Here is a 27,650-nt window from a genome sequence, read left to right as displayed (position 1 = left end):
CCGAAGATCCAATGGATCAGCTGGACCGACCACATACAAGTATGTGTCCTTCTAACTAAGTATGATCGACTAATTTTAAACGAAAGAAAGAAAACTCATCATAAACCGCCCCGGTCACTTTCAGTCATCTGGTTAATAGCTATCCTCATATTCTACAAGTAGAAATGAGGACCAAACATATCCTAAGACATGTCCTTCAAACTGTGGTAACCGACATAATTTTAAGCGATAGTGACGCCTTTTTTTTTTTTAAATATAACATGAAAAGCATGGCTACTCGGGATTGATCATCCCATTAAACTCGATAAGGTTTTGAAATCTTGTTTTGTCAAACGCTTTAGTATATAAATCAGCGAAATTATCAAGCGTATCCACCTTTTCAAGCAAAATCAGTTTCTTCTCAGCACAATCCCGTATAAAATGATGACGTATGTCAATATGTTTAGTTTTACTGTGCTTCATGGGATTGTTAGTTACTGAGATAGCAGCTGTGTTATCAATGCAAATAGGTCTAAGTAAGAAATTCAGACCATAGTCGCGCAACTGTTGTTGAATCCAAAGAACCTGGGAGCAGCAGTTGGATGCTACCATGTATTCTGCTTCACAGGTTGAAATTGCGACCGAAGTCTGTTTCTTGCATTGCCACGACACCAATCTACCACCAAGAAACTGACATCCTCCAGTTGTTGACTTCCGACTCTGATTGCACCCTCCATAATCAGAATCTGTGTAAGCGACTAGCTCCAAGTCTCCTCCTCTCGGGTACCACAACCCCAGCTTCGGTTTGCCCTTGAGATACCGCAAGATCCTCTTCACACCCTTCATGTGAGATTCCTTTGGGTTTGCCTGAAAACGAGCACAAAGACAAACAGCAAACATTATATCAGGCCTAGAAGCAGTTAAGTACATTAAAGAACCTATAATAGCCCGATACTGAGTTGGGTCCACATCTGCATCACCGTCTGACTCAGCACCCAATTTGTGATTGACGCAGATTAGAGTGTCGAATGGAGTGCTGTCCTCCATCTTGAATCGTTTGAGAACATCATGGACATACTTCGTCTGATGAATGAACATCCCATCCTTCTTTTGATCAACCTGCAATCCTAAAAAGAAAGTTAGTTCACCCATAGCACTCATTTCAAACCTTTTCTTCATGACATCCTCAAACTCCTGACACATGGAGACTTTTGATGCAGCAAAGATAATGTCATCCACGTAGACTTGCACCAGCAGGAAGTCGCTTCCTTCTCTCTTAACGAACAACGTGCTATCAATTTTTCCTCTTTCAAACCCATTTTCAAGCAAATAATCTGATAAAGTTGAATACCAGGCACGAGGTGCCTGATGTAGTCCATACAATGCCTTGCTCAACTTGTACACGTGATCAGGAATGTCTGGGTCAGGAAAACCCGGAGGTTGCTCAACATACACTACCTCATCAACTTTCCCATTCAGAAACGCACTCTTCACATCCAACTGAAATACCTTCATCTTTTTATAAGCAGCGAACGCCAAAAACAATCTAATGGCTTCCAACCTTGCCACCGGAGCGAACACTTCATTATAATCAATACCCTCTTGTTGATTAAATCCTTTCACAACTAGCCTCGCCTTGTTTCTTATGATAATCCCTTTCTCGTCTCTCTTGCACTTAAACACCCATTTTGTGCCTATCGCATGCACATGCTTTGGTTTTTCAACCAAATCCCAAACTTCCATTTTCTTGAACTGAGCCAACTCTTCTTGCATGGCTTCGACCCACGAGCTGTCCTTGAGAGCCATTTGATAATTTTTCGGCTCAATCTGGCTGATAAAGCAGGTGTACAAGCATTCGTTGATTATCCCTGTCTCCTTAATGCTTGTGTAAACACAGGTGTGCTCATTCAAGCTACGTCTTGTTTGTACACCCGAGGACACATCACCAATCACATTCTCCAAAGGGTGATCTTTATGAATTCTCGTGGTCGGAACAGAACCGACATGCAAATTGTCTTCCAAGTTAGAAGAGAGCTCGTCTATGGTTGTTTCATGCTGAGAGTGAAAAGGATTGAAAAATTCTTCTTCAGTCGAGGCAGCAGGGGTATTGACAGCATTTGATGAGGAAGGTTGACATTTATCGATCAGCTGTCTTTGCAATAGATTCTCTTCCTCATCAAGGATCATCTTCGTAGCAATTCTCTCTTCTTCTTCAGAAATATCCAAATACGGTATGTTAAAAGACTTAAAAAGTTTAACATAGTCGAAAAACTCCGCAGGTCCGTTGCTTGGTTTTGGCGGTTGGTAGCTTGTGATATCGGTGTTACACACCACCTCAACCTTGCTGGTCGATGTATTGAAGACACGTCTGTTGGGAGTCCCAACAACATAACCGACTAAGATTCCTTTATCGGCTACTTCACCAAATTTAGAATTTGTCTTCAAAATCGAACAAGGGGACCCGAATGGTTCAAGACCACTCAAGTTGGGCTTTCTCCCATGCATAAGCTCATAACACGTTTTACCAAGTCTTTTAACAGTTAAGACTCTATTCAGAACATAACAAGCTGTAGCAACAGCTTCAGCCCAAAACACCACAGGAAGCTTCGAATCAGCCAGCATAGTTCTGGCTCCTTCAATTAACGTTCTGTTCTTCCTTTCAGCCACTCCATTCTGTTGCGGTGTATACGGAGCGCTGTATTGGTGTTCAATCCCTCTCTGAAGGCAGAAGATCTCCATATCAAAATTCTTGAACTCCGTTCCATTGTCACTCCTGATGAACTTAACCCTTTTATCCATAACGTTCTCAACTTTGGTAATCAAATTCTTCACCATCTGAGCTGTTTCGTCTTTTGATTTCAGGAAATACACCCACGAATATCGTGAGTAGTCATCAGTGATCACTAAGCAATAAGAAGTTCCTCCAAGACTTTTTGCATTCACAGGACCGAAGAGATCCATGTGAAGCAACTCCAGAGTACTGGCAATTGAATTGACTTTCTTGGTGAGATGGGATTTCTTGTGCTGCTTTCCCTTCTTGCACGCTATACATTTATCTTCAAAATTGAAATTCTTCAAGGGAACGCCCAGCACAAGTCCATTCTGACAATGTGGTTCATCTTCCGAAGATGAATGTGCCCCATTCTCCTATGCCACAATTCGGACTCTGATTCACTTGCTTTTGTCATAAGGCATGATTCTGCCGTGGCCATTTCAGTTGATCTCATATCCATAATATATGTATTTCTTTCACGTGGAGCCTTCATCACAATCCACTCCTCTGGTATCTGAAAACCTGGTTTCAACACAATCGCCTCGTTCTTTGTAAAATGAACGGTGTACTCCTTATCACAAATCTGCGACACACTCAGCAGATTGTGCTTCAATTCTTCTACAAAGTTAACATTTTCCAATGTCATCTTTCCGTTCGACACCGTTCCCCTTCCAGTAATATTGCCTCCACTTTCTCCGGCAAAGCTTACTCTCCCTCCTTGAGCAGGTTTCAAATCGTGTAACAAGTATTTGTTACCCGTCATGTGCCGGGAACAGCCGCTATCTACAACCCAACGATTGTTGGCAGCCCTGTTCAACTGTTCCTGCACAATAAAGCAAAATATTAGAATTTAGGGACCCAAGACCAATTGGTCTTGGATCTAAACATCCCAAACTTTGGCTTTCCAAAGTTAGTGTCTCGATAATTCCTGTAAGTCCTATTAGGATACCTCCTTGAAGATTGATAGTGAGGCCTACCAAACCTTTGTGAATTGAAAGAATTATAGCTTGTGGTTTGGTTATAAGCAGTGTAAAACTGAGATTTGTTTCTATGAAAACCTGAATTAGTCACATTTTTGAATTTTAAGTGGTTTTCATTTTTAGCAGCATGATAATTACTATTAGGTTTATTCTCAGCTTTAGTAGGCCTTACACCTCTGAATCGCTGCTTCAGAGGGCAATCTGCAACTAGGTGCCCTAATTGATTACACCTAAAACAACACCTATGTTCAACCTTTTTATCAACAGGTGTTTTAGATGTCGAGGGTACATTACCGCCCGTTCGTCTCACATATGGTGGGACGTACGGGTTTAGTGGAGTACTCCTTTTATTTGTTTTATCTTTTTCTCCACTCTTGGGTAACACAACCTCCTCTTTTGCCTTACCAGACTCGGATGACTTATCCGAAACTGACGAGACTGGACTTTGATCAGAAATTTCAACACTAGAAACAGGCGAACTTGTTTCGCCTCTACTAACATTTGGTTCTTTAACAGTTACTTTAATTGGCACTGTCTGAGCAACCTCAAAGTCAACAGATTTCTGAACACTAGGGTTAAAAGTGTAATTGTGATTGTACGGTGGTGGAACCTCATGATAACCGATTCCTCCCCTCTTGACAGAGAAACCTTGATCACTAACAAGGTGATCAAGTATAGCAGAGGAATTTCTGAACTGCTCCAGTTTTCGATTCAGTTCCACCACTTTCACCTGGTGGTCAGCAATCTGTTTTTCTCTCTCAGCAATTAGTTTGGTCTTTTCTTCCAAAACTTCATAACTTAAATCAATCACTTCAATTTTTTCAGCAAGTTTTGTTTTTAGACTTTTAACATCTTTTTCACAAGCTTTTATTTTGACTTTATAACTATTTTCTCTTGCTTTTGTAAAATGATGGTCTTCTTTTAAGGTTTTAAATTCAGCATCCAACCTAACATATACTGATCGGTTATAGTTGCTAATTGCTCAGACAAGTTTTCACATTTTGAACATGTAGGTTTAGAACATACCTCGGAGAGCTGGTCATTGACATCTGCCATAAGAGCTTTTTCTTCTTTGGTAACCTTCTTACTTTCTTCAGTGTCAACCTTCGCCAGATTTGCCTGCTCAAAAGTTTCTGTAGAATGCAGGTTCCAGTTGTATTCTCCATCTCCTCTGGAAATCATGGCACTATAATCTTTAGAACCTCCACTTTGCTGTGTAGACCTGCCCTGACTTCGTTCCACACGCTCATTCCTGCATTCCTTTGCAAAGTGACCGTTTTGTTGACAATTGTAGCACCTTACCTTTGACTTGTCGAACCCTGGTCTTCCTCCGACAAACTTTCTACCGGTCTTATTCATAAACCTTTTCACCCTCCTCACAATCATGGCCATCTGCCATTGTAGATCCATTTCTTCCATATCTTCAGCATCAATCTGATCGTAATCTTCATCCAACATAGCTGGATCAACAATCTTCCCTTGAATATAGTTCTCATATGAAGCAATAAAAAAAGCATAGAGACCAAACTGCTCTTCAGCAGACTTGACACTCATAGGCATCTTGGAGTAGTTGTTGCTGGGAACACTTGAAGAGCAACTACTCTTGCTTACCTGGGATTGAGAACCACTCGATCCAGCTGCTACATAGCAAACATCACCATTTGTGTTGACTGACACATGACCCTCATGTGATGAGTTTGCGACCGACTCTCCCTTCGAGTAGTAGGCAGCCGATTCAGTCTTCGATCCTGAGCTAGTGTTGACTTTAGCTCCATACATACCTGGATCTTGAACCTGATCCATAGGTGTCTCTTTTCTGACCATGTTAAGCTCAAAGGTTCTGAGCTTGTTGACTGCCGTTTCTAGATCATATGTGGGAAAGTCTTTGTCTTCCCTCATCAGCACAGTGTACATCTCCCATTTTGGTGGGAGAGCATCTAGAAGCTTCTCAACTATTTCTTCTTCTCGGTAGGAAATGGAATAGTTGCTCAATTCAGTCATCAGATGGTAGTATCGAGTGATAATATCATCTAAAGATTCATTCTTCAAATACTTGAAGACTGAAAACTGGGTTTTGAGCAATTTTATTTTTGAAGCCCGGATTCCTACATTCCCTTCAAATCTGCTCTCAAGAGCTTCCCAAAGCTCTCTTGCTGATGTGTACTTTCTAAACGTATGAAGGATCTCTTGTGGAAGAGCCATAGTAATAGCAGCATGAGCCTTGCTCTCAGCCTCATACATCTTTTTCTCTTCTTCTTCCATTTTACTATACTTCTTGATTTGGTCACGACCTTCATACTCCATAATTGGTGGAATATAACCATCCTGGATGCATACCCACATCTTCGCATCCTGGTATTTGACGTACTGTATGAACCGATCCTTCCATGCAACGAAATCGGTTCCCTTCAGCAATCTTGGGGCCTTAGTAGCTGACCCTGCTTCAACTTCCATCTTCACTAACTCAGAGATGTTGATCGACGACATCTTTCCCGAAAAGTAAGAAACCTGAAAAGTTAAATTTTTTTTTTTTTTTTAAAGTACTGTAGGCGAAGTTACGGATAACTTCGCTTGAAGTAGGCGAAGTTGTAGAGAACTTCGCTGAAGAACTTCGCTGATAACACTGCTGATTAACTTCGCTGATTCTTAACTTCGCTTGAGGTAAGCGAACTTAAGAGGTAGGCGAAGTTGTTGAGAACTTCGCTTGAATTAGGCGAACTTGAGAAGGTAGGCGAAGTTGTGGATAACTTCGCTTAACCTTATATCTTCGCCGAAACCCTACGCACAGTGACGGCAACTTCGCCTGATGAACACGAAGTTTCTGCAGATCTGTAAATCGGATTTTAACGAGGTTTTTGACGGTGTAAAGGCTTGAACACGATGGTAGGAGGTAAGAATGATCAAAAACACAGAAAACACGTCCCGCAAATAGTCGAAACGGGACGATTTCTACACCCGCGTGAATATCCCGAACCACACAATCGAGAAAATGCTCTGATACCAATTGTAGGTTCCCTGGACGGATCACACGAGATATCGCGGTCTACTCAGGTGCGGAATCCCTGCGTAGATCGTTACGAGTGTAGAAAGCAAATCAAACAAACACGATACGATAAACGAACACGTTATATTGATAACCGAACACGTGATACGATATCACTATTACAGACTCACGTTACCGAACAAACTCGTTAACCAAAACTGCTAACAACTATCAACTCGATTCCCACTATCAAGCCGTAACATCTAATATAAATACACGACAACTTCGCCTGATATGTTCAGGCGAAGTTGTCCATAACTTCGCTTGTTCAACAAGTTCGCCTAGGTGAACTTGTTAACAACTTCGCTTAAACAAAAACATAAATAACATTACAGACTCGATTACAGACACTAGACTATGAACTACTGACATTTATGCACCAACACCTCCACATACATAAACCAAAAACATGATTCAACAAGATAATACTACAAATAGCTAAAGAACAAAAACCAAGTAACACCTTATTTAATCCTCTAAAATCAATTGAAAATCCTTAAACCTAACTTCCAAAAATTGCATAATCATGAACCAAACAATTAATTAATAATCCGTTACCGGAAGCTGATCGTGTTCACCGATGAATATATTGTCATATATAAGGGTTGCAATGGCAGCACCAATAAACGGACCAACCCAGTACACCCAATGGTGTGTCCATATGCCACTCACCACGGCTGGACCGAAGCAGACCGCCGGGTTCATTGATGCACCATCAAATGCACCACCTACTAAAATGTTGGCACCCACGATCAAACCGATTGCCAAGGGTGCAATAATCCCGATATTGCCCTTCTGTGGGTCCACTGCGGTGGCATACACCGTGTACACTAAACCAAATGTCATCACAATCTCAAATACAAGTGCGTTTCCGATGGTAACGTCTGTTGATAACCCGAATGCTGCGGTTTCCTGCAATTATACAAGTTATAAATCAACAGCTTTAAGATATTATTTTTCATACCATCAGGGGATGTGAATTTCTTACATAACACAAACACGACAATATCTAATACAAAATCTATGGTTTAGTTAGGTTTGGTTCGTAGGTTGACCCATTTAACCCCTTTATTTATTTTTATAAGTTGCATCTTATGTCATGGTTAGGTAATTATGCAATTTAAATTGACAAGTTTTATATTTAAACAAATTTTTTTATGCACTTTATGATTTTGTTATAAGTTTCTTTTTAAGTATAAATCAAAAGAAATACAAAATAATAACAATCGGGTAAAGCCAGTCGCCTTCGGTCAACCCGCAAACACATATGTCATGTTCAGTTCTTATTTCGAACATGATATATGTGTCTAACACGACACGTTTGGCGCCCTTAATTAGTTAAGAAAATATTACCATGCTAGTGGCGTATTGTAGGAGCATACATGCAACAACGGCCCCGACTAATTGTCCGATCCAATACACAATAGCACTAAGGAACGAGATATTGCCACCTATGAACGATGCAAATGTGACAGCCGGATTTACATGACCACCAGAAATATTTGCACCGATCGACACCGCCACAAACAAGGCGAATGCATGCGATAGTGATGCCGCTATTAATCCTGAAGGAGTGCCGGGTGCATCATAGGTCAGCTTATCTGATCCAAAAATATAACAAAACTGTTGATATTGTATATGACTTTATATTTTATAGTGAAAGATTTAGTGACATTAACAATATAACATACTGTAAGCCATCCCGGATCCTTGGCCGGCGAATACGAAAATGAAGGTGGAAATGAACTCGGATAGGCCGGCTTTGAGCGTGTCCGGGTGGCTGGCCTCCCCCGGAGTTCCGATGGTGATTCTGTAAAGAGGCATGTTTTGGATATCACAGAAATTAATCAGTTTTGTTAGCTGAGTGAGTTGGTGTATATATTTGTTGAAAGAGTGTTGTGTTTATAAATGACAGACGTAATGGCCCAGGAACCGGTATTACATGTGGCCGGTAGATTAGGAAGCCCGGTTAAGAAGCAGCCCAATGGAGTCAGGTGAAGACACGTGTATGGTTGATATTAGTTGAGGTAGTGGTGATTTGGATTTAGATATAAATAAAATGTAAAACTGATTTAAAATATAATTTTTAGTCACTTCATATTTTTCTTCTTTTATTTTTTCCTATTTTTTAGTTTTTTAACAAAACACAGCATGATGAAATAAGCAATACTAATAATATGTTATTTTATTTTAACTAATATGTATTTTTTTTCTCCTACAATAACTAGAAAATCTTTTAATTTAATTAATCAGAATATACAAAAGTAAAAGCATGTACAAATCTACAAACTTGTCAACATAGTAAAGAGAAAAACAAACAGAAAGAAAAAGAAAAAAAAGTAAAAAGAAAACCACATTACCAACTATGATTCTACAACCAACAAAACAATTATATTATGAAGGCTTAGATCCAATCCTTTGCCTCCAAAAGAATATGCAATCTACAAACCTATTTCTCACCTCACCACAACCACAGCGGCCACCGCCTATAAAAGCCTATGTTGACGTAAACCCTTTCCAAAATGCGGTTGCATTAACCGAACATACAAACCGTTTTTCGACATTAACGAGTCATGCGACCCTTCCTCAACAATCCGACCTCCGTTAAGAACAACAATATTGTCAACATGTCTCATCATGGCGGCCCTATGAGCTATAAGAATAGTCGTCTTGTTCCCCATTATTAACGTATCAAGCGCCTCCTGAACCACCCGACTAGACTCCGACTCAATCGATGAACTCGCCTCATCCAGTAACAAGATTGGTGCGTTCTTTAACACCACCCGAGCTATAGCTATCCGTTGCTTTTGGCCCGGGGTTAAGTCAACACCCCTCATTCCCACATGAGTTTCATACCCATGAGGTAAGTTACTAATAAAGTGATGAGCATTTGCTATTCTTGCAGCCTCTTTAACTTCAGCTTCACTCGCATTATGCCTCGCGTATATTATGTTTTCACGTATGGTGGTCGAAAATATTATCGGTTCTTGTTGAACGACACCAAGGTGATTCCTTAACCACCTCAAATTGAAAAGTTTTAAATCCTTACCGTCTAAATTCACCTGCCCGGCAACCGGGTCGTAAAACCGCTCAATCAGTGATATTATTGTGCTTTTTCCAGATCCCGAAACGCCGACTACTGCAACGGTTTGACCACCGTTGACTTTAAGGCTGAAATTGCTTAGTACAAGAATCTCAGGACGGGTCGGGTAAGAAAAGTCGACATGTTTCAGCTCGATACTTCCGTAAACATTTGGTGGTTTTAATGCTGTTATGTCATCCGGGTCAATCTTCGGGACACGGTTGATTATTTCAAAAACCGAGATTAAAGATTTTCGTCTTTTGAGAATGTATGGAGCTAAACCGAAAGGCTCAACGAGGGCAAAAGTGACAAAAGAGAAAACCATGTATTCTGTAATGGCTGTATGGAGTTCAACGTGTCGTTTCTTAATCGCGAGGGCTGTGTACCATAATAGAAGAGCATTGCAGGCGAATAAAAGAAACTGTGAAGACCCGAACGCGAACCCAATCGCCATCCCATGCAAGAAGCTTTTTGTAAATATTTTGTGTAACTGTAATCTGTAAAGCTCCGTTACTTTGTTACCAGCACAAAACGATACAATGGTGTATATATTTCTAACTGAATCTTCAAGGACTAATGATGCTTTTCTGTGCATTTCTTGTATTCCCTTTGAAAATCCAGCTAGCCATAGCTTCTGCAAAATGAAAAGTTGGAAACATATATTTATTTAACTTTAAGTCTTTAACCAAACAAACGGTCAAACACGAACAATTAAACGAACAGGGTTTTCTAGTTTGTGTTTGTTCGTTAAGAAAATGAATGTGGCCGTGTTTGTTTATGTTTGTTTGTATAGTATAAACAAACAATCCACAAACGTAAACGAACACAAACGCACACACATAATTCAACATAAATGAACGAACACAAATGAGCGAAAACCACATAAAAGTAAACTTGAACATCAATATGTTGCCACGTTGGGACTAAAAAAATTAACTAGGAAAAGGTAATACTTTAATTTCATAAACTAAGCTAAATTTTAAGAAGCATGAATATTTTAAATGAATATATACACGAACGTAAACAAATAAACAAACATAAATGAACAAACAAGTTATGCGTTCATATCCATTTGTTAACTAGATCATTATTGAAATAATTATTATTGTTCACATACTAAATGTTTATAAAGAGAATATTATGAAGCAATAGACAGTGTTCTGGTCAACCTACCTGAGCAATGGCAGAAATGGTAAGAACCGGAAGTGTAGCCAAAGCCACGAGTGCGACCCGCCACTGAAGAAGCATACCTATAAGCAACGCCACAAGTACAGCTGTACTATCTTGTATAAATATAGAAAGTCGGTTACTAAAAGCAGCTCTCACAAATGTTGCATCATTTGCTAACCGCATGGATAATGTATCAGCACTGTTTTCTTCTTCATCAAACCAACCAACTTCATTTCGAAGCATTGCTGTAACAAGAATAAAAACATAAAACTAACTAAAAAGAAACAGGTCAATCGGTAAAACAGTCAAACAAGATGAAATTACTAACCGGAGAACATCATTCTTCTAACTCGCTCAGTCATTTTCTCACCCATAATACCAAAGTAAAAGTGCTGCAAGAAATTTGCAATAACGGTAACGATACCCATGCAGGCGATTATTAAGCACCATTTCTCCACTTCATTTCTCATATGATGATTACTATCTTTTTTATAATATTCTGTCACGATTAACGCAATCACATACGCGAGAAGCGGGTTAAACGAACCAAAGATTGCAGCACCCGTACTTCCTAGAACCGCATAAAGCCATTCAGCAAAGCTAAGCTCTACAAGCCGCCACATCGGTGGCTCTTTCCGTTTCTCTTTCACCGGTTTGACTTTCACCGGTTCGTCACCGAAGTGAGAATTAGGCCGACTAAACGTTTGTGAGTGTGACCGCTCATTATTTGGGTCAGATGTTAAAAGTGGTGAAATGGGAGATTCCGGGTCCGACTCGTGGGATGTTTGTCTTTGAATCGCAACCACATCGATTTTCGGTAACTCAGGAAGTCGCATCTCAAAACTGTCTTGTCTTTTTATGGACGGTTGATTGTTGGGGGCATCTAAGTGGGACCCGTTTTCAGTTCTTTCGGGTGGTGGGCTCGGGTTTCTTGGAGACTCATGTGAGTTGTAAGCGGAGTCAGGGGACCAGGCTGATGCGTGTAGGTTGGTAGCTCTTTGAAGTGATGGTGATTTGGCAAATTTTGGAGATGATGATTCTTGATAACTGTGACTTGCAGAAGAATCTTTTTCAATTTGGAAAGTTCCAGTCTCGTATGTTCTCGCAGGCATCCTAAAATGATATGAAACAGATATCAAATCACAGGTCGATTTGTCGATTTGGGTCGTATTTTATCTCAAACGAGTCAAATTATGATATTTAGATAAAAGAGGAACAGTCAAATAGTTGAAAATTCCCTAAGCCTACTTTTGATGTATAAATCCTCCAAATATCATTTTATTCAGATTTAGATTATTATTATTATAACAATGTTTTTTTAACCATAAGTATGCAAATAATTATTCATGAGTTAACTGACAAAAAGGGTTTCACCAGTGACCCAGCCTGCTCTAGTCGCCATCTTTAGGCCTGTAAACGAACCAAACAAACATGAGCCGGGTGTGTTCGTGTTCTTTCGTCTAACTATAATCAGGCAAACGAACGAACACAAACACTTAAAACAAACAGAATTTCTTGTTCACGTTCGTTCATTGAGAAAATAGAAGTGTTCGTGTTTGTGTTCGTTTAACTTTAACCAAACAAACGAACAAACAGAATTACTTGTTCATGTCCGTTTGTTATGACAATGTACGTGTTGGTGTACGTTCGTTTAAGTTAATCAAACGGACGAACACGAACACTTAAACGAAAGGAATTTCAGGTTTATGCTTGTTTGTTAAAAAATGAAGAAGTTTGTGTTCGTTTGTTAATTTTATAAACAAACGGTTCACGAAAATAAACAAATGAAAACCTACCAAAAGAAAGTAAAAAGTGCTCTCAAGTTAAAGTCTAAAATACCATGATCAACATATCCAAAAGTTTAAAAGTAAACAGATATATCATAATAAAGGTTTTTCATATACAGAATTCAAATTAATATTAGTGATAAGTATTTTAGAACCAATATTTAAACCAACGAACATGAATGAATGGATATAAACAGACATAACCAAACGTAAATAATCATAATTACTCATTTGGTCCATTTGGATGAAAAATTAAAGCAATTGTGAAACTCATTTTACCTTCTTGGGAGTTTAGCTGCTTCTTCGCATCTAAGAAGCTCTGCATACAACCCATCAGAAGCTATTAACTCATCATGGGCCCCGATCTCCATGAGTTGACCTTCTTCCATGACAGCTATGAAATCAGCATTTCTAATTAATGACAGTCGCCTAGCAATTATGATGGTTGAACAACCTAACATTAAAAGATCTAAAGCCTCTTGAACTGATTTTTCAGCTTCAAAGTCAAGTCCGCCGTTGACCTCATCAAGAAGAAGGATAGACAGGTTGGATAGCACAGCCCTAGCAACAGAAAGTCTTATTTTCTGTTCTTCTGTTAAAGATAAACCTGCCCTCCCTACCTGAAATTACACAGTTTTTATTAATTATATTGCATTATTCCAATAGTAATCTTAGTTTTGAATTAATAGATTTATAAAAGGTTTTAGGCATAAAATATTACTCCTTTTGACCCATAAAATAACACGAGCCAACCGATTTATAAGTAAGTAGGTCAAAATTGCCACATGTAGTAAGAACATATTCCTATGATTTGTACCTGGGCTTGTAAACGAACCCAACAAAAAAATGGGGCATATTCGTATTCGTTTATTTAATTTAACTTTAACTAAACAAAAAATCTAACAATTAAACGAACAGAGTTTTCTTGTACATGTACATTTGTTAAGAAAATGATCATGTTCGTTTATTTAACTTTAACTGAACAAATGATCAAACACGAACAATTAAACTAACGGGTTTCTTGCTCTTGTTCATTTGTTAAGAAAAAGAACGGTTCACGAACAAACAGAACTGAGCATAGATAAGCGAACATAATTGAGCGAACACCTATTAGAAGTGAACTGAATATCAATATAATGACCTAAAAAATTAATAAAACTTCACTGAATTGTAATACTAAATATCTTAATTTCATTAAGTAGACTCAACTATAATGGGCTTAAATAAAGTAGATATAAACGAACATTCATGTTCTCTCATTTAACGAAATTAACAAAAAAATGTGTTCATGTTCGTTCGTTTATTAAATAAACGAACCTTCCGCCGAACGGTTTCCTTAACGTTCGGTTCATTTACAGGCCTATTTGTACCTGTGTATCATATCCTTTCTCAAGTGAGCTAATAAATGTATGTGCATGAGCAATTTTAGCAGCATCTTCAATTTGAAGTAAAGTGGCATCTCTTCCATACGCAATATTGTCTCTGATACTCAAGCTTAACAAAGCAGGTTCTTGAGTAACTAAACCTATTTGGCTCCTTAACCATTCCAGTTTCAGGCTCTTAATGTTCTCTCCATCCAAAAGAACTTCCCCTGAAAAAAATATAATATTAAAAAAAATACATCATAGTTATATAATAGTAATGCTTAGTAAAATAAGATAGAATGTGATTGAAATTTTAAAATGTTGAATACCTAATGTAGGATCATAAAACCGTTCCATAAGTGGTATAATGCTACTTTTGCCAGATCCGTTTCTTCCAACAAGTGCAACGGTTTTCTTTGCGGGGACAGTGAGGTAAAACCCGCTTAAGATTGGGATTTCAGGACGAGACAAGTAACTGAAGTACACATTTCTGAACTCGATGTTTCCTTGTACGGAATCAAGAATGTTTCCATCGTGATTAACGGTTGCGGATGAACGGCTAATCATCTCAAAAAGTCTATATGCAGCAATCCTTCCTTGCTCAAATGAGTAGAAGTTGGTGGCTGCTTGATTCAACCCACTATATAACACAAATAGAATTTGATAAATTAATATATCAGCAAAGAAGCATCATGTACAGCTGACAAAAATGAACGGTTAGGCCTGTAAACGAACCGAACGTTCAGCAGCAAGTTCATTTATTTAATAAACAAAAAAGTATGAACAAAAACTTGTGTTCATATAGCTAAACACAAAAACAAACATGAACACGTCTCATTCAATCATTTATGTTCATGAAAGTTCTTTACATTTGTTCACTTTATTCTATTATGTTCGTTCATTTACGTCTACTTATGTTCGTTAGTTTACAGTTTAAGTTTATTCATTTACTTGCCTATGCTAATATATTAAATTAATTGAAGGCCCGTTACAATTTAGTATAGTTTAATAACTTTTTAGGCCCAACACATTGTTGTTCATATTCAGTTCTGGTTGGTTTTAACTCAGTTATGTTCATTCGTCTGTGTTGACTTATGTTCATTCATTTATATTGTTAGCGAACACAAACAAGTTCATTTTCTCAAAGAACGAACGCGAACATCCTCCGTTGTGACAGTTCGGCTCATTTACCTAGTAAAAAGTGCCATTAGTTTCGACTTAGCATGCCAAATATAATTGCAAAAATCATATCATTTAAAAAAATCCAAATTTTTGAATAATAATGATTCACAAGGTTATATCACTATGCATTATAAGTACACTTAGGACAAAGTTCAAAACCCATTCAACTCAGCTGACCCGTTGCCTTTTTAGCCATTAAAAAAAACACTACTACCCACTTCCATAACCCATTAGATATAATATAATATATAGCCAGACCAGCCAATCTTAAAGTAAATAGATTAAAAAAGAAAAAGTGAACAGAAGATGCTTACAGGCCACTTAAAATAACAGCAAAAAGAGCCGTTACAATTTCTCCACCTTTAGCGTGTCCATGTGTAACCAAAACTCTTCCAACATAAAGCTGCAAAGCACAAGAGCATATTGCAAGCCCATATGTGAACCCAAGGCCGAGTCCTTGTACAAGACTTATCAGTATACCATATCTCAATGTAGCTTGTAGAGAGGCTGCATATGAATATTTTGCTAATGTTTCATTTGTGAATGCATACAACGTCCTAATGTATGAAATAGCCTGTAAAGGTAAAAAAAGATATTATTTTAATATAAGCAAGCGGTAAATATATTAAAATTATGAGGGGGCATGTAATGACTTGTTCAGCAATACTAGCAGCTTCGGCATAAGCATCTTGAATATTCTCAGCAAGTCGGTGGAGAAATATATTTGATATTCCTCCTGCAGCTACAATAAACGGGCCAGTGGCTAAAGTTATGAGAGCAATCTGCCAACAGTTGATAAATCCAATTGCAAGCCCACTGAAGAATGTAGCCATGTTATGAATATAATTACCAACCTGCACCAATAATAATGACAAATATAACACGACTTTACATAAATATTTCAATAAGCAAAAACTGGTCAGACGAAACTTTGCGGGTAATGGTGGCTAACTGGGTGGGTCGGATTGGTTTGACGTGCAAATACGTTTTTTGCCAGTTCTATTTATTTTCACATGAGTAATTAATGTGAATAGTATGACTAATAACAATTGTAATCTTTGAAAAAATGAAGCCGTTATATTTTTATGTTCGTCAGTGTCTGTTTAAATTCATTTGTTTTAACTCGTTTATGTTAGTTCATTTGGTTTACATTTTTTCAAGTTTAGGTTTAAACTGTAAGGCCCATTACAACATAGTCTAGTCAGGGGCGGATCTACGTAATAGATTACGGGTTCACGGAACCCACTAAGCTTCGGATTTTTAGTGGAATGCCTATATAAAAATGATGAGTGAACCCATAAGTAAATTAAAGAGTGAACTAATACGAAGAAGGAATAAGAGCCGAATGGTTAAGAACCTGCTTTGTAACCAAGAGAGCCCAGGTTCAAATCTCTCTTCCAGCTTGTTTTTTTGAATTTTTTTAGGATTTCACTTTTTTCACAATTAACAGCAGTTTTGAGCCTCATCGACTAGCCCTTCTTTGTGAGTGGATGCAGCCTCAAGAGGTTGAAATACATTTAATTTGTTTATCCTCAACCCTTAAGAAAGAATGTTTTGGTATATATTTTTTTAGGTGGAACATGTTCTATCCATAAGATGTGATATAAATCATATAATTTACTTGTTAGTTTGGTGCATGTATAGTTTGTTTTAGCACCTTGCTGAGTTTATCAAAGTTCCTTTAAACATACTTGTGTAGTTGTATATTTCATTCATTAGGTATGATACAAAATTTGGTTTCTTATACTAAGGACATAGTTGATTAAACCAAGTTAACTTCACCGTAATCCTAGTTTTCGGAACAAAATATTGTTTCTATTTTTAAGGAAAAGGCCGTGGTTCTATTACCTGTTTTAGGTTTCCGAAAAGTTTGAGTCGGCCCTATCCGACCCGACCAGAAAATTTTTATGCCTGGTCTTATGAAATTGAAGCATTTAAAAACAGTGAACCCATTGAAAATAATTCCTGGATCCGCCACTGAGTCTAGTTTTAATAGCTTCTTAGGCCTAATGCATTGTTGTTCACATTTACTTTCGATTGGTTTTTAACTCAGTTATGTTCATTTATACTATAATAAACGAACATAAATGAACACAGACAAGTTCATATTTCAACGAACAAACACAAACAAGAAAACCATGTATATTTATTAGTTCGTGTTTGATAGGTTAAAGTTAAACGAACGACCACGATCAGGCTTTGTTCGTGCCCGTTCAGTTTGTTTACAAGCCTAAAAAGATCTAAAAGGCTATATTTTGGCGGCTTTCAACCTACTTGATCCATACCCATTTGACCTGTTCCACTTTAAGCTAAATAGTTTTATTTGATCTATTTGACTTGTTTGGGTAAACGATACCAAAATAGACCCATTTATGTAAACGGGTTAAAATTTATATATATGCTAGTGGAAACTAAACTTACTTTTTCACTAAGAGCGGACTGAATGAGCAATACATCACTCAATACTTGACTCACAATGTCTCCATTGTTACCATAGGTATCAAAGAAACTCATATCTTGATTTAGAAGTACTTGGACATAACTAGACCTAATAACAGCAGTTTGCCTTTCTCCGGTAAGAATCCAACATGAAACCTCTGAAAGCAAGAATGATTAGATATAATAACTGAAATAAACATTGTATAATAAAAGATAAGCAAGAATATTTACCTATCCAACCAGCAGCAAAAACGCCACCAGCAATATAAACAAGGGTCAGAGCAAGCTGCGGAAGTCATTATAATTCATCAATTTTTCTAATAGAAGTACAGAAGCTGTTTGAAGTTTATCATGAATTTGTAAACAAGCAATACATTAGATGTGTAACTGTATTCATAGTTAACCAAAAGTGTTATTTAAAGTATGTTGTGCATCAGATCACACATGTATCAATTCTTTTGATAAGATATATCAGAGCAGAATATTATTGGATATTTTATTAAAATTATATTTCATTTTTTATGATATGTACCGTAGGAGTGGGAAGAACAAATGTGAGTTTACGCATTAGCTACTTGATAATGATAACATGAATTCTACTCTAAATCATCTCTGCCTACGATTTCTATTCTTTCTACACCCCCTATATTTGTTTACATATTGAAACAGGAAACGTTCTGTTTTTTTCTTATCTGCTAAAACAAGAGTTAGCGAATAGTTTCCAAAAGCGTGTGATCTCCTTTTGATCTAACTAACAATTAAACTCATGATGCAAATGATTATGAATCTCATTACGAGATCCCGATGCATCACCTAGTTGACCCGTCTACCGATATTTCTAACCCTATTTACTTGATTTCTTGAGATTGCTTAGGTCAGAATTTATTGATCAGACTGGTATTTGCTCCAGTTGTAATAAGCAACAGATGGACAAAGAGTGGATCGGGTAATAGGTCAAATCCATCAAGTTTTCACAGGTCCAAGTGGCTAAGTGGTCATAATTAAAGAGAATAATTGCACCCAATTGGACCCCTGAAGATATAACTTCTGCCCAAACAACTACCAAAAATACTCACATGGAGCTGATATATGATTGGGTCAATATTGCCACTTCTAGTTATAATAATTGTCATATCACAAGATGCTTGAGTAATAATTGTCATGACAAGTAACAAGAAGCATAGTAATGAAAAGCGCAGCGCTTTGGCGCCTAGGCGCAAATTTAGGGCGGGGCATTCATTTGGCGCCTACTTTGATTTTATTTGATCTATCTCTTAAAACAATTTACCTAAATTAATGGGATGAACAAAATTAACTCTATTAGCTCTTTTATAATGAACGACCTTTGTTTATTGCTATCACATAGCAATAAAACGATTACAGGGGCTACTAGAAGAAAAGAGGTTAGTAATATCTATTTAGTTTTTAATTTTGTTTTCGATTATGTTGTTATATGAAGAAGATGCTTTGTCAGGCTTGCTAAAGTTATATTTATTACTTTATGAATTTTTTGCTTTTGAGTATGAACAATTTGGTTATTTTGAATTTTCATATGATTTTGGTAACTATGGTTGAAGATTATGCTTTTGAAATGATTCTGTATTTAAATAAACTGTTGTTTTCTATTACAAATTTTGTTTGCGATATTTTTATTTAAGTGCGCCTTTTTTTCTCAAGCCCACGCTTTTTTTGCGCCTAGCGCCTAGAAGATGCCTATGCGCCTTAAGTGCGCCTATCGCGTTTAATAACTATGACAAGAAGCAAGATATTTTCATTGCTAAGGTCATACTTCTGGCTTATTCAAGTAAAGCTTTGTATCCCTCTATCTAACTTTCTCAATTGATTCAGCAATTTTAGACAACCATGTGTTGGCATGTTGCTAATAAATTGAGGATGCATTTATTTTCATTTTCCATTGTAGTCATACAAATAATTAACAGTCGTGTCATACGTGGACAGAATTGTAACTATGACTCCCTATCCATATGGCTTCAACTTATTAACACTATAACTATAAGCGATATATGAATATCTACATTAGATACACCTTCTAAATTGTGTTGCACGCGATGTACTAAAACTATTGCTAAGAATGGTATATCTACTAGTTCAATGCTGTTAACTTTCAACCAATCATAAATGTGCGTATACCATAAATTATTGGTAATCTGAAGAATATACAAATTATTGGTAATCTGAAGAATATACAACGCTGTTAACTTTCAATTAAAAGCAGCAGAAGTTCACATTACTTATGATTCACAATCAAAACCCTTAACTTCTAATAACAATAAATTTAATTAAATTAAGTTAAACTCAAACTACCTCTTTGAACCTATCAAACAGCACATTGTGCGTAAGTACTTAGGTAAACCATAATTCAACTAAATGACAAATTATAGGATGAAAGAACTTGTGTCCACCATGGCACATTTTTCACATGGAAAGGCACAAAAGAACAAGATAGCTACAATAGTTACTTAGTTGGCCAAAAAAAAAGCTACAGTAGTTGCTTAAATCTCCACCAATACCAAATACTATAAATTTGTCACATGATTTAACATACTGTTGAAACTTTATTTGTCAACTTCAGTCACTGCAAATAATAGAAAATAATCATTACTACAAGCTAAAGAATACAAGAAACCTAAAGTTGCATGTCTTATATTGACTCCTTATACCGCGTTTAAACATCATAGATTCATAATATTAGTTAAGATCTTGTCTATATTCCATAAATATCCATATGCTCACTAACATCCAAAAACGTAAAGCTCCGAGAAACAAATTTCTAGTGGGTGCTAGAAAGGTGAAATCTAACACTAAACACCATGCTAGCTTCTCAACAAATGTATAGACTCAAGCTTACTAGTATATTCAAATAGATAGTCAATGCCAAAAAGTAAAATCTAATCCTCTCTATAAGTGTATAACTATTAAATTAGACATGTTTATATGTGTGTGTGTGTGTGCATGAGTTCGTAAACTATATGATTTTGAAGTTTAATCCTACATAAAATTAAGTTAAAAAGCCTATTATGTTACTCAGAAATTGAGAAACAAATCTTCACCAATTGATCAGAATCATTTTGATTACCAAATTAAATGCAGAGTAACTTGATAATTTTCAGAGGTGAAAAACTAAATCTATTAAAGCTTCTGAAGTTACTCAACAGCAGCAGCAGCTCAAGTCACATTACTTATGATTCAGAATCAAAAACCTAAAATTCTAATAAGAAATAAACAATTAATCAAACTAAATCAAATTAAACTTAAGCTACCTCTTTAAACCTATCAAACAGCACATCCGGATCCTCATTTTGATGACTAAGCAACTGAATAATCTTCGCAAAATAATGCAGGTAAACCACAAGCGCGGTCCCATGCACTGCAGCCGCAACCGATCCAACGACCATAAGCGCCCAATCGAGCCTATCAGCACACGCAAACAGCCTCGAAAACGGCACGGCTTCCGGCGGCGACTCGATCTCCTCCATCTCCTCCACGTCATCCTCCACATCCGGCGCCACCGCGTCCGCCGTGGCGTCCATGTACGGCGACGGCGACTCCGGCGGCTCAGACACCTCGGACACCGGCGTCAACGGCTGCTGCCGCGGCGGCGACCAGCCGAATAAGCCGCCTCTAGATACCATCATGTTTAGTTATTTACAGCTTTGCAAAACCCTAAGGTACCAGTAAGTTGTTAGTAACGGAAATTGGAAGGATTAAGAGGCTAAGAGTTGTGAAATTGGGAAGTTGAATTCATTGATCCAGTGATTATTATTATTATTATTATTATTATTATTATTATTATTATTATTATTATTATTATTATTGTTGTTGTAATTGGTGAGATTTAAGTGTGTGAAGGAAGAGAGAAGGCTGTATCGGAAACTGAAGTTTGTTTGATTCCTTTGAAGGTGTCTGCGGAATATGGTGCTAAACGACGTCGTTGTAAGCGTCGTGGATTCTAGGCAATTTGGCCGGTTGCCGTTTATTGGAGAATGATATGACTGCAGAATAGGTCCTTTAGATTTGGGTTAGTGGCAGTATTTGTCATGGATCTTCTTGTATAGTTTTTTTTTTTGAAAGGCCAAAATATATTAAAACCAAAAGGGAACATTCAAGCAAGAAGCAACAACCCCTAACTTAGACCTTTCATAGTGGGAACATTATGGTGGCGTTAACAACGCCCCCAAGGCATTATGGATGGCGTTTTGGTGTGCAACGTTATGTACATAACGTTGTAATGGCTTACATTTTGAGAGTTTTGTAAGAGAGGAGGAGAGAGGCGTTTGGGGCATTTTCTCACTACGCCCACTTTTTACAAAATGCTCAAAAGCTTACTAGGCGCAAAATGCTCGGTTGTGCCTAGTTTTGACTACTCATGGTCTTACAAGAAAAAATAAAATACGAAAAAACGGAGTAAACGAATTACAATAGAAAATTAACATAATTGATCCTACACATTTTCACTTATTCTAAACCTACCCACGTTTTTTGAACTTCTCCTCTTCTCTTTATACTATAGGAAAGTAAATTCAATTTAAGTTGATTATCTCCTCTTCCTCCTAAATAAGGGCACAGAGTTGGTCTTCATGACCTGTAACCCTAAAACTAAGGAGTTCCCCAACATCATTATTGTGAACTTCCTGTTCACTATCCTCTTTTAAGTGAGTTTTCCATCAAAATTTTTGTGACCTAGATTCCACCTGATCATTCAAATCTTCAAAATTCAGTCCAATTACCAGTCTTATAGTTGATGTAACTTTGAATTGTCCTAAGGTATCTTTGAGTATTAACAGGAGGTTTGAATTTTATTTTTTTTTTTTTGCTCTAAGGTCCCCGCGCCTTCTTTGCTTTATTCTTGGAGTGGTAAAATATTAAAACGATGTCGTTTTAACGTGTATGAATCTAAATATTATTATACATATACATATATATGTATATGTACTTTTTATCGTAATATGTATAAGTTTTCAAAAAGTTAATAAGTCACAACATTGTGTCTTATTAATTTAACCTCTCACAACATAAGCAATTTAAAACAACTTTTAACTTTTCAAATAATAAATAAGTATAAGTTGGTTAAATAAGCAATCCCGAACACCCCGTTAGTATCAACCAATTTCGTTTTCTTAAGGTTTTTTCCTTCATTTTTTTTACGTAAACACTATTAACTATGATGTTAAAAGATAAAATGTTGGTTTGATATATATATATATCATAAGAGAACTTTTTAAAATTGAGAATTATTTTGAACCACTTAAAAACTCCATTTTAAAAAAATATTAAAAGAACAACGAAAAATTTGAAAAAGTCAAAAAAAAAATCAAAATGTTTATCTATCATCTCAGTTTCACAAAAAAAACATATAATTTAATCTCTAGGTGCATAATATAAACATATGTACATTATTATTTATCTAATTGTACTTATGTGTATAAAGAAATACATGTATAAAATTGAAAAATAAATATAATACATATATGTATAATTTAGCTAAACCAATTATTTTATGAAACCGGAATTTTTGGCTTTATGAATTTTTATTTTTTAAGTGATTTTTATGGTCCAAAATGATTCTCAATGTTTTCAATTTTTAAAAGGTTCTCACACGATCCCAATCATATATATATATATATATATATATACATATATATAGGTATTGGATCATTTCAGAAGTTTTTTTACTGTGAGAAGTGAAGGTGTAACTCCATTAATCCCTAATTTCACTCTCTTTCTTATGTGTAGGTGCGTTGTGTAGGTACATATGTATGTGTGTAGGTACGTGTGTTTGTATATGTGTATGTATATTTGTATGTGTGTAGATACATAGATTTGAATGTGGCTCGGTACATTTATATGTTTGTAGGTAAGTTTGAATGTGTAATTAAGACATAAATACAACCAACCAACATATATGTATGGAACATCATATGAAATGGAGTGAAATTAAGGATTAATGGAGTTATACCTTCATTTCTCGCATTTCTCGCTGTAATATCACTTCTCGTAAGATCCATTATATATATATATATATATATATATATATATATATATATATATATATACCAGTTATTGGCCCCCATGTTACGGGGGGTTTATTTATGTCTTTGTTTTTAATTATTTTGCTATTTTATTTTTTGTTGTGACTTGTTTTATTTCGTTTTAAATTAGTACAATTAGTTTGTAATGTTTATTATATTTTAATGTTTGAGCTATTTCAATTGTGAGGCATAGTTTTTTTAGATTTTTAACAAACATAAACGAACACGAACACGTCCATTTATAATTGAACAAACATGAACACAAATATTTGTGTTATAAAATGTATGTATCGTCTTTGTCCTTAATCACATGTTTTATCATTCGTTTATTAACATAAACGATTTGGTGTCACATAATGAGTTGGAAGAGGTGGAGATCATTCCTGAGGTCTTCCCCAGGGTTAAAACTTGGAAAAGCCCCCTTTATGCACTGCACGACAGCTCACGACAGTTCCTGAGGTCTTCCCCAAGTTTAAGCACGTTTCAGCACTTAATCAGATTGTTTATCAGCAGCTAACAAACCGAATACCATACCCATCTAGATCGAGGAAGAACAAAGTGAATATTAATCGATAACCCTATGTTCAGATCTTCAGATCGATTACTGGAGAAGAGATGCCATTTAGAATGTTGAACAAACATGTTTTTTCGATTATTAAATGAACAAAAAAAATTATTCATGTGCGTTCGTTTATTTTCCTAACAGTTTATTGTATAAAAAATACCTTTATTCTAAAAATTAAAATTATTATTGAAATAATATAAATCTCACATTCATTTTTCAAATTAGGTCTTTATAGAGAACTTAAAATCGATTTTCAATCGCTCATAAACTGAATTGCAATTGTCAGTTCACATCAAATTATACCTTATAAATCAGATTCAATAGCAAATTAGAACCCATGGATGGGCCTAAACAGAATATACATTTGTCTTATGTGTTAAACGAACATAAACGACATATAAATAAATGAACATAAACAAAGAAACGAAACAAACAAAATATGGTTGTAAATGTGCAAGGAAACTGAGTATAACAACCATTACCCAATATGCACTTATTTTAAGTTTATCAATTTTGAAATCGTAATAAAGCGTAAACTACTAAGAGCATTTTTTTGAAAATAGTATTGGGGAAGAATCAATACTAATCACACGAAAACTGCAAACTACAGTATAGCAACAATAAAAAAGAAAAACATCAAATATTATAAAGTGTCATAAAACTCGAAATGTAATACATGGTTCGAACTTGCATACGATATGCAAAGCAAAAAAAACTAAAATCATTCATTTCTTATTTGGTCCTTACATCTCCTAAAATAATACTAATGTGCCTTTGGTGGTGTCCATTAATCCGTTATTATACATCTATGGTTTTGTATTACATAAAATGTTAGGTTTTTCTTCGTTTCGGCTCATTTGTGTTTTTTAGTCAACCAACAAACTTTAAACAACTTCAGAATTTGAACGATTACAAACCACAGCTTGTTAATAGCAAATTTAGCAAACTCAGTGCAAAAAATAGCATGTTTCAACACATTTATCAGTTCATTACAACAGTTCGGTACGTTTCAGCACGTTAATCAGCTTGTTTCAGCGACTTTTAGCAGAAAAATAGTGTATTTCAGCACTTTTAAACATGTTTCAACACTTAAAACTGCTCGTTTCAGCACGTTTTCACACAGTTCAGCATGTTTATCATCAAAAACATCTGTTTCGGCACGTTTTCAGCTCCTTTCAGCAAGAAAACAGTTCTTTTATCAGCACTTCATCGCTTAACCAGTGCATTGCAGCCGTTTCAACAGCAAATCAACAACGAATCAGCAGGTTTTGGCAAGTTTCAACTCGTTTCAGCGTGTTTTTGACCAGTTTTACTGCAATTAAGCATGTTTTGGTTCGTCTCAACAAATTATTAGCAACAAACTAACAAAACAGATCTGAACCAAACTTAACTCGAATTTTAACTTTCACTTTGACTTTAAAACTCGTCTCTTTTAAATGGCAAAACTACCCTTGGCCTCCAAGTAATTTCTACAAATGTGTGGACCAAAATACCCCTGTGAACAAAATTAATCTCCATAAATTTTTGGGTAAAACTGCCCCTGCACTTGAAATTTCCCAAATATGCAGCAGATTAAATGTAGCAAATGATGTGCAATTGTGAGTTATATGCAGCGAATGAACAAACAATCCAGCGTTTGAGCTAAAATAATCGCGCGCATGCGGAATCAAACTCAAATCTGAACCGTAAACAACATCAAACACTAAACGCGAACTCGAATCACATGTACAGAACTTGAACCTGGATAACGAAACACAATTCAGAATGCTGAATCAGAACACACAGTTAAAAACAAATCAGATTATGCGGGCACAAAATCACACCACGTGGAACTCGAACTGGAAACTGACAGCAAGACGATATGATTAACCCTAAACACGAAATAATATTATATATCTGTAACATCCTACTTTCGGTTATATTTATAAAATAAAGTTCGTTTATTTTATATCGGGTCGTTATCGGTTTAGTTGAATAGAATACGAGATGGACTTGTGTTGGGTAAATGGATATGGGTTATGGACTTGGGTTATGGAGGAATGAAGGAAAGACCATGGGCTTAAGCCCATGATCAAAAATATATATACCATTAATCCTCTATTTAATTCATTTACACATATCCCTTACACCATCCAAAACACACACTTAAGATTCTCTTTCTAGTTCTCTCTCTCTCTAAACCGATATCAAGAAGAAAACCGAGAACCGACGCGAGGTAATGATAGTATTTTATTGTTTGAGCTTAAATCCGTTAGATATAATCATGCAACGACGAGCCGACACCGTTAAACCGTTTAAGTCACGAGATCCAGGTGGATTCGGGTATAAACCGAACCTATGAGGAGCTTAGGAGTCACCCTAGCTCAGATCTGGATTGAACGGGACGAAAAACGGTGAAAAACGAGCTAAAACCCGTTTTTCCGGCGAAATCGCGTTTTTTCGGCGGCTTTCCGGCAATGACGCCGCCGGAAAGGCGGCGCCGAAAAGTGGTACGAGGTTAAGGGGGAATGTCAGGGAATGTTCTGACATTCCTGACCTAACCCTAGTTCGCTACAAGAATATAGCGAATTAAAGGTGATTCGCTAGCTAGTTCGTCCATGGGAACATAGCGAACTGATTACAGTTCGTGTTCAATTCGTTAAGGGAAAGGGGTGACGAATCACCCTTGATTCGTTATGACCAGTTCGTTAAAGTAGATAACGAATTAGAAGGTCCAATTCGCTACTTGGACTGGTTCGCTACATGGACTGATTCTTTAAGAGTCCAGTTCGTTAAAGGTTCCAATTCGTTACAAGAACCAGTTCGTCATTGTAAGTCAGTTCGTTAAGGATAAGTAACGAATTAGAAGTTTAACAAAATGACATAATGGTCCCTAAACTTAGAAAAGAATGATTTAATTACAAATAAACCCTTGAACTTTTAAGTAGCATATTATTCAATGATTCAAAATGCTAATGGAAAATGTGATAAGACAGTTAATGAAATTAAAATTTTTCCAAGATGACCTCGCAGCTTAACCCCAGCTAGGGGCTCTGCCCCTTGGACCCCGCTAGGGGCTGCCGCCCCTAGAACCCCGCTGCCAGGGGCGCTGCCCCCGGACCCCCGTTCGTTGAGGGTAATGATTAAACTAGAAAGGCGATATGTGTAGTGATAGTTTACTGAAACGTATAATTATTATACAGTTAGTCGTGCACAGCTCAAGAAGGGAATAACCGTAAACGGTGAACGCAACCGCA

At 36.6% G+C, this 27,650-nt stretch overlaps 1 protein-coding gene across 1 annotated transcript; it reads right to left on the bottom strand.

Annotated features, from left to right (window-relative positions):
• Nucleotides 1-8,996: 8,996 nt before the first annotated feature.
• On the bottom strand, nt 8,997-21,760 carry LOC143538912 (ABC transporter B family member 6-like). The gene is made up of 11 exons (XM_077032351.1): nt 21,081-21,760; nt 18,031-18,085; nt 17,782-17,957; nt 16,014-16,214; nt 15,675-15,934; nt 14,508-14,818; nt 14,185-14,405; nt 13,094-13,434; nt 11,356-12,140; nt 11,031-11,272; nt 8,997-10,491 (listed from the first exon to the last, which is right to left on the bottom strand). The coding sequence occupies exons 1-11, from the start codon at nt 21,453-21,455 to the stop codon at nt 9,262-9,264; spliced, it is 4,197 nt and encodes a 1,398-aa protein (XP_076888466.1). The 5' UTR covers nt 21,456-21,760; the 3' UTR covers nt 8,997-9,261.
• Between the last annotated feature and the right edge of the window lie 5,890 nt (nt 21,761-27,650).

This window comes from Bidens hawaiensis, unplaced genomic scaffold (genome assembly GCF_021521415.1).
Source record: "Bidens hawaiensis isolate Kalapana, Puna unplaced genomic scaffold, B.hawaiensis_p1.1 tig00011760_1, whole genome shotgun sequence".
Lineage (NCBI taxonomy): Eukaryota > Viridiplantae > Streptophyta > Magnoliopsida > Asterales > Asteraceae > Bidens > Bidens hawaiensis.
The sequence above is the reverse complement of the archived record's forward strand: the minus strand, read 5'-3'. Positions and strand labels throughout refer to the sequence as shown.

Bases quoted from the DNA above. Each gene is read 5' to 3' on its own strand.
- LOC143538912 (XM_077032351.1), bottom strand. From the start codon at position 21,455: ATGATGGTATCTAGAGGCGGCTTATTCGGCTGGTCGCCGCCGCGGCAG. The intron at 15,935-16,013 runs GTCATTACATGC...TTACCTTTACAG, and splicing joins CTGCTAGTATTGCTGAACAA to GCTATTTCATACATTAGGAC. The intron at 11,273-11,355 runs GTTAGTAATTTC...TTCTTGTTACAG, and splicing joins TAGAAGAATGATGTTCTCCG to CAATGCTTCGAAATGAAGTT.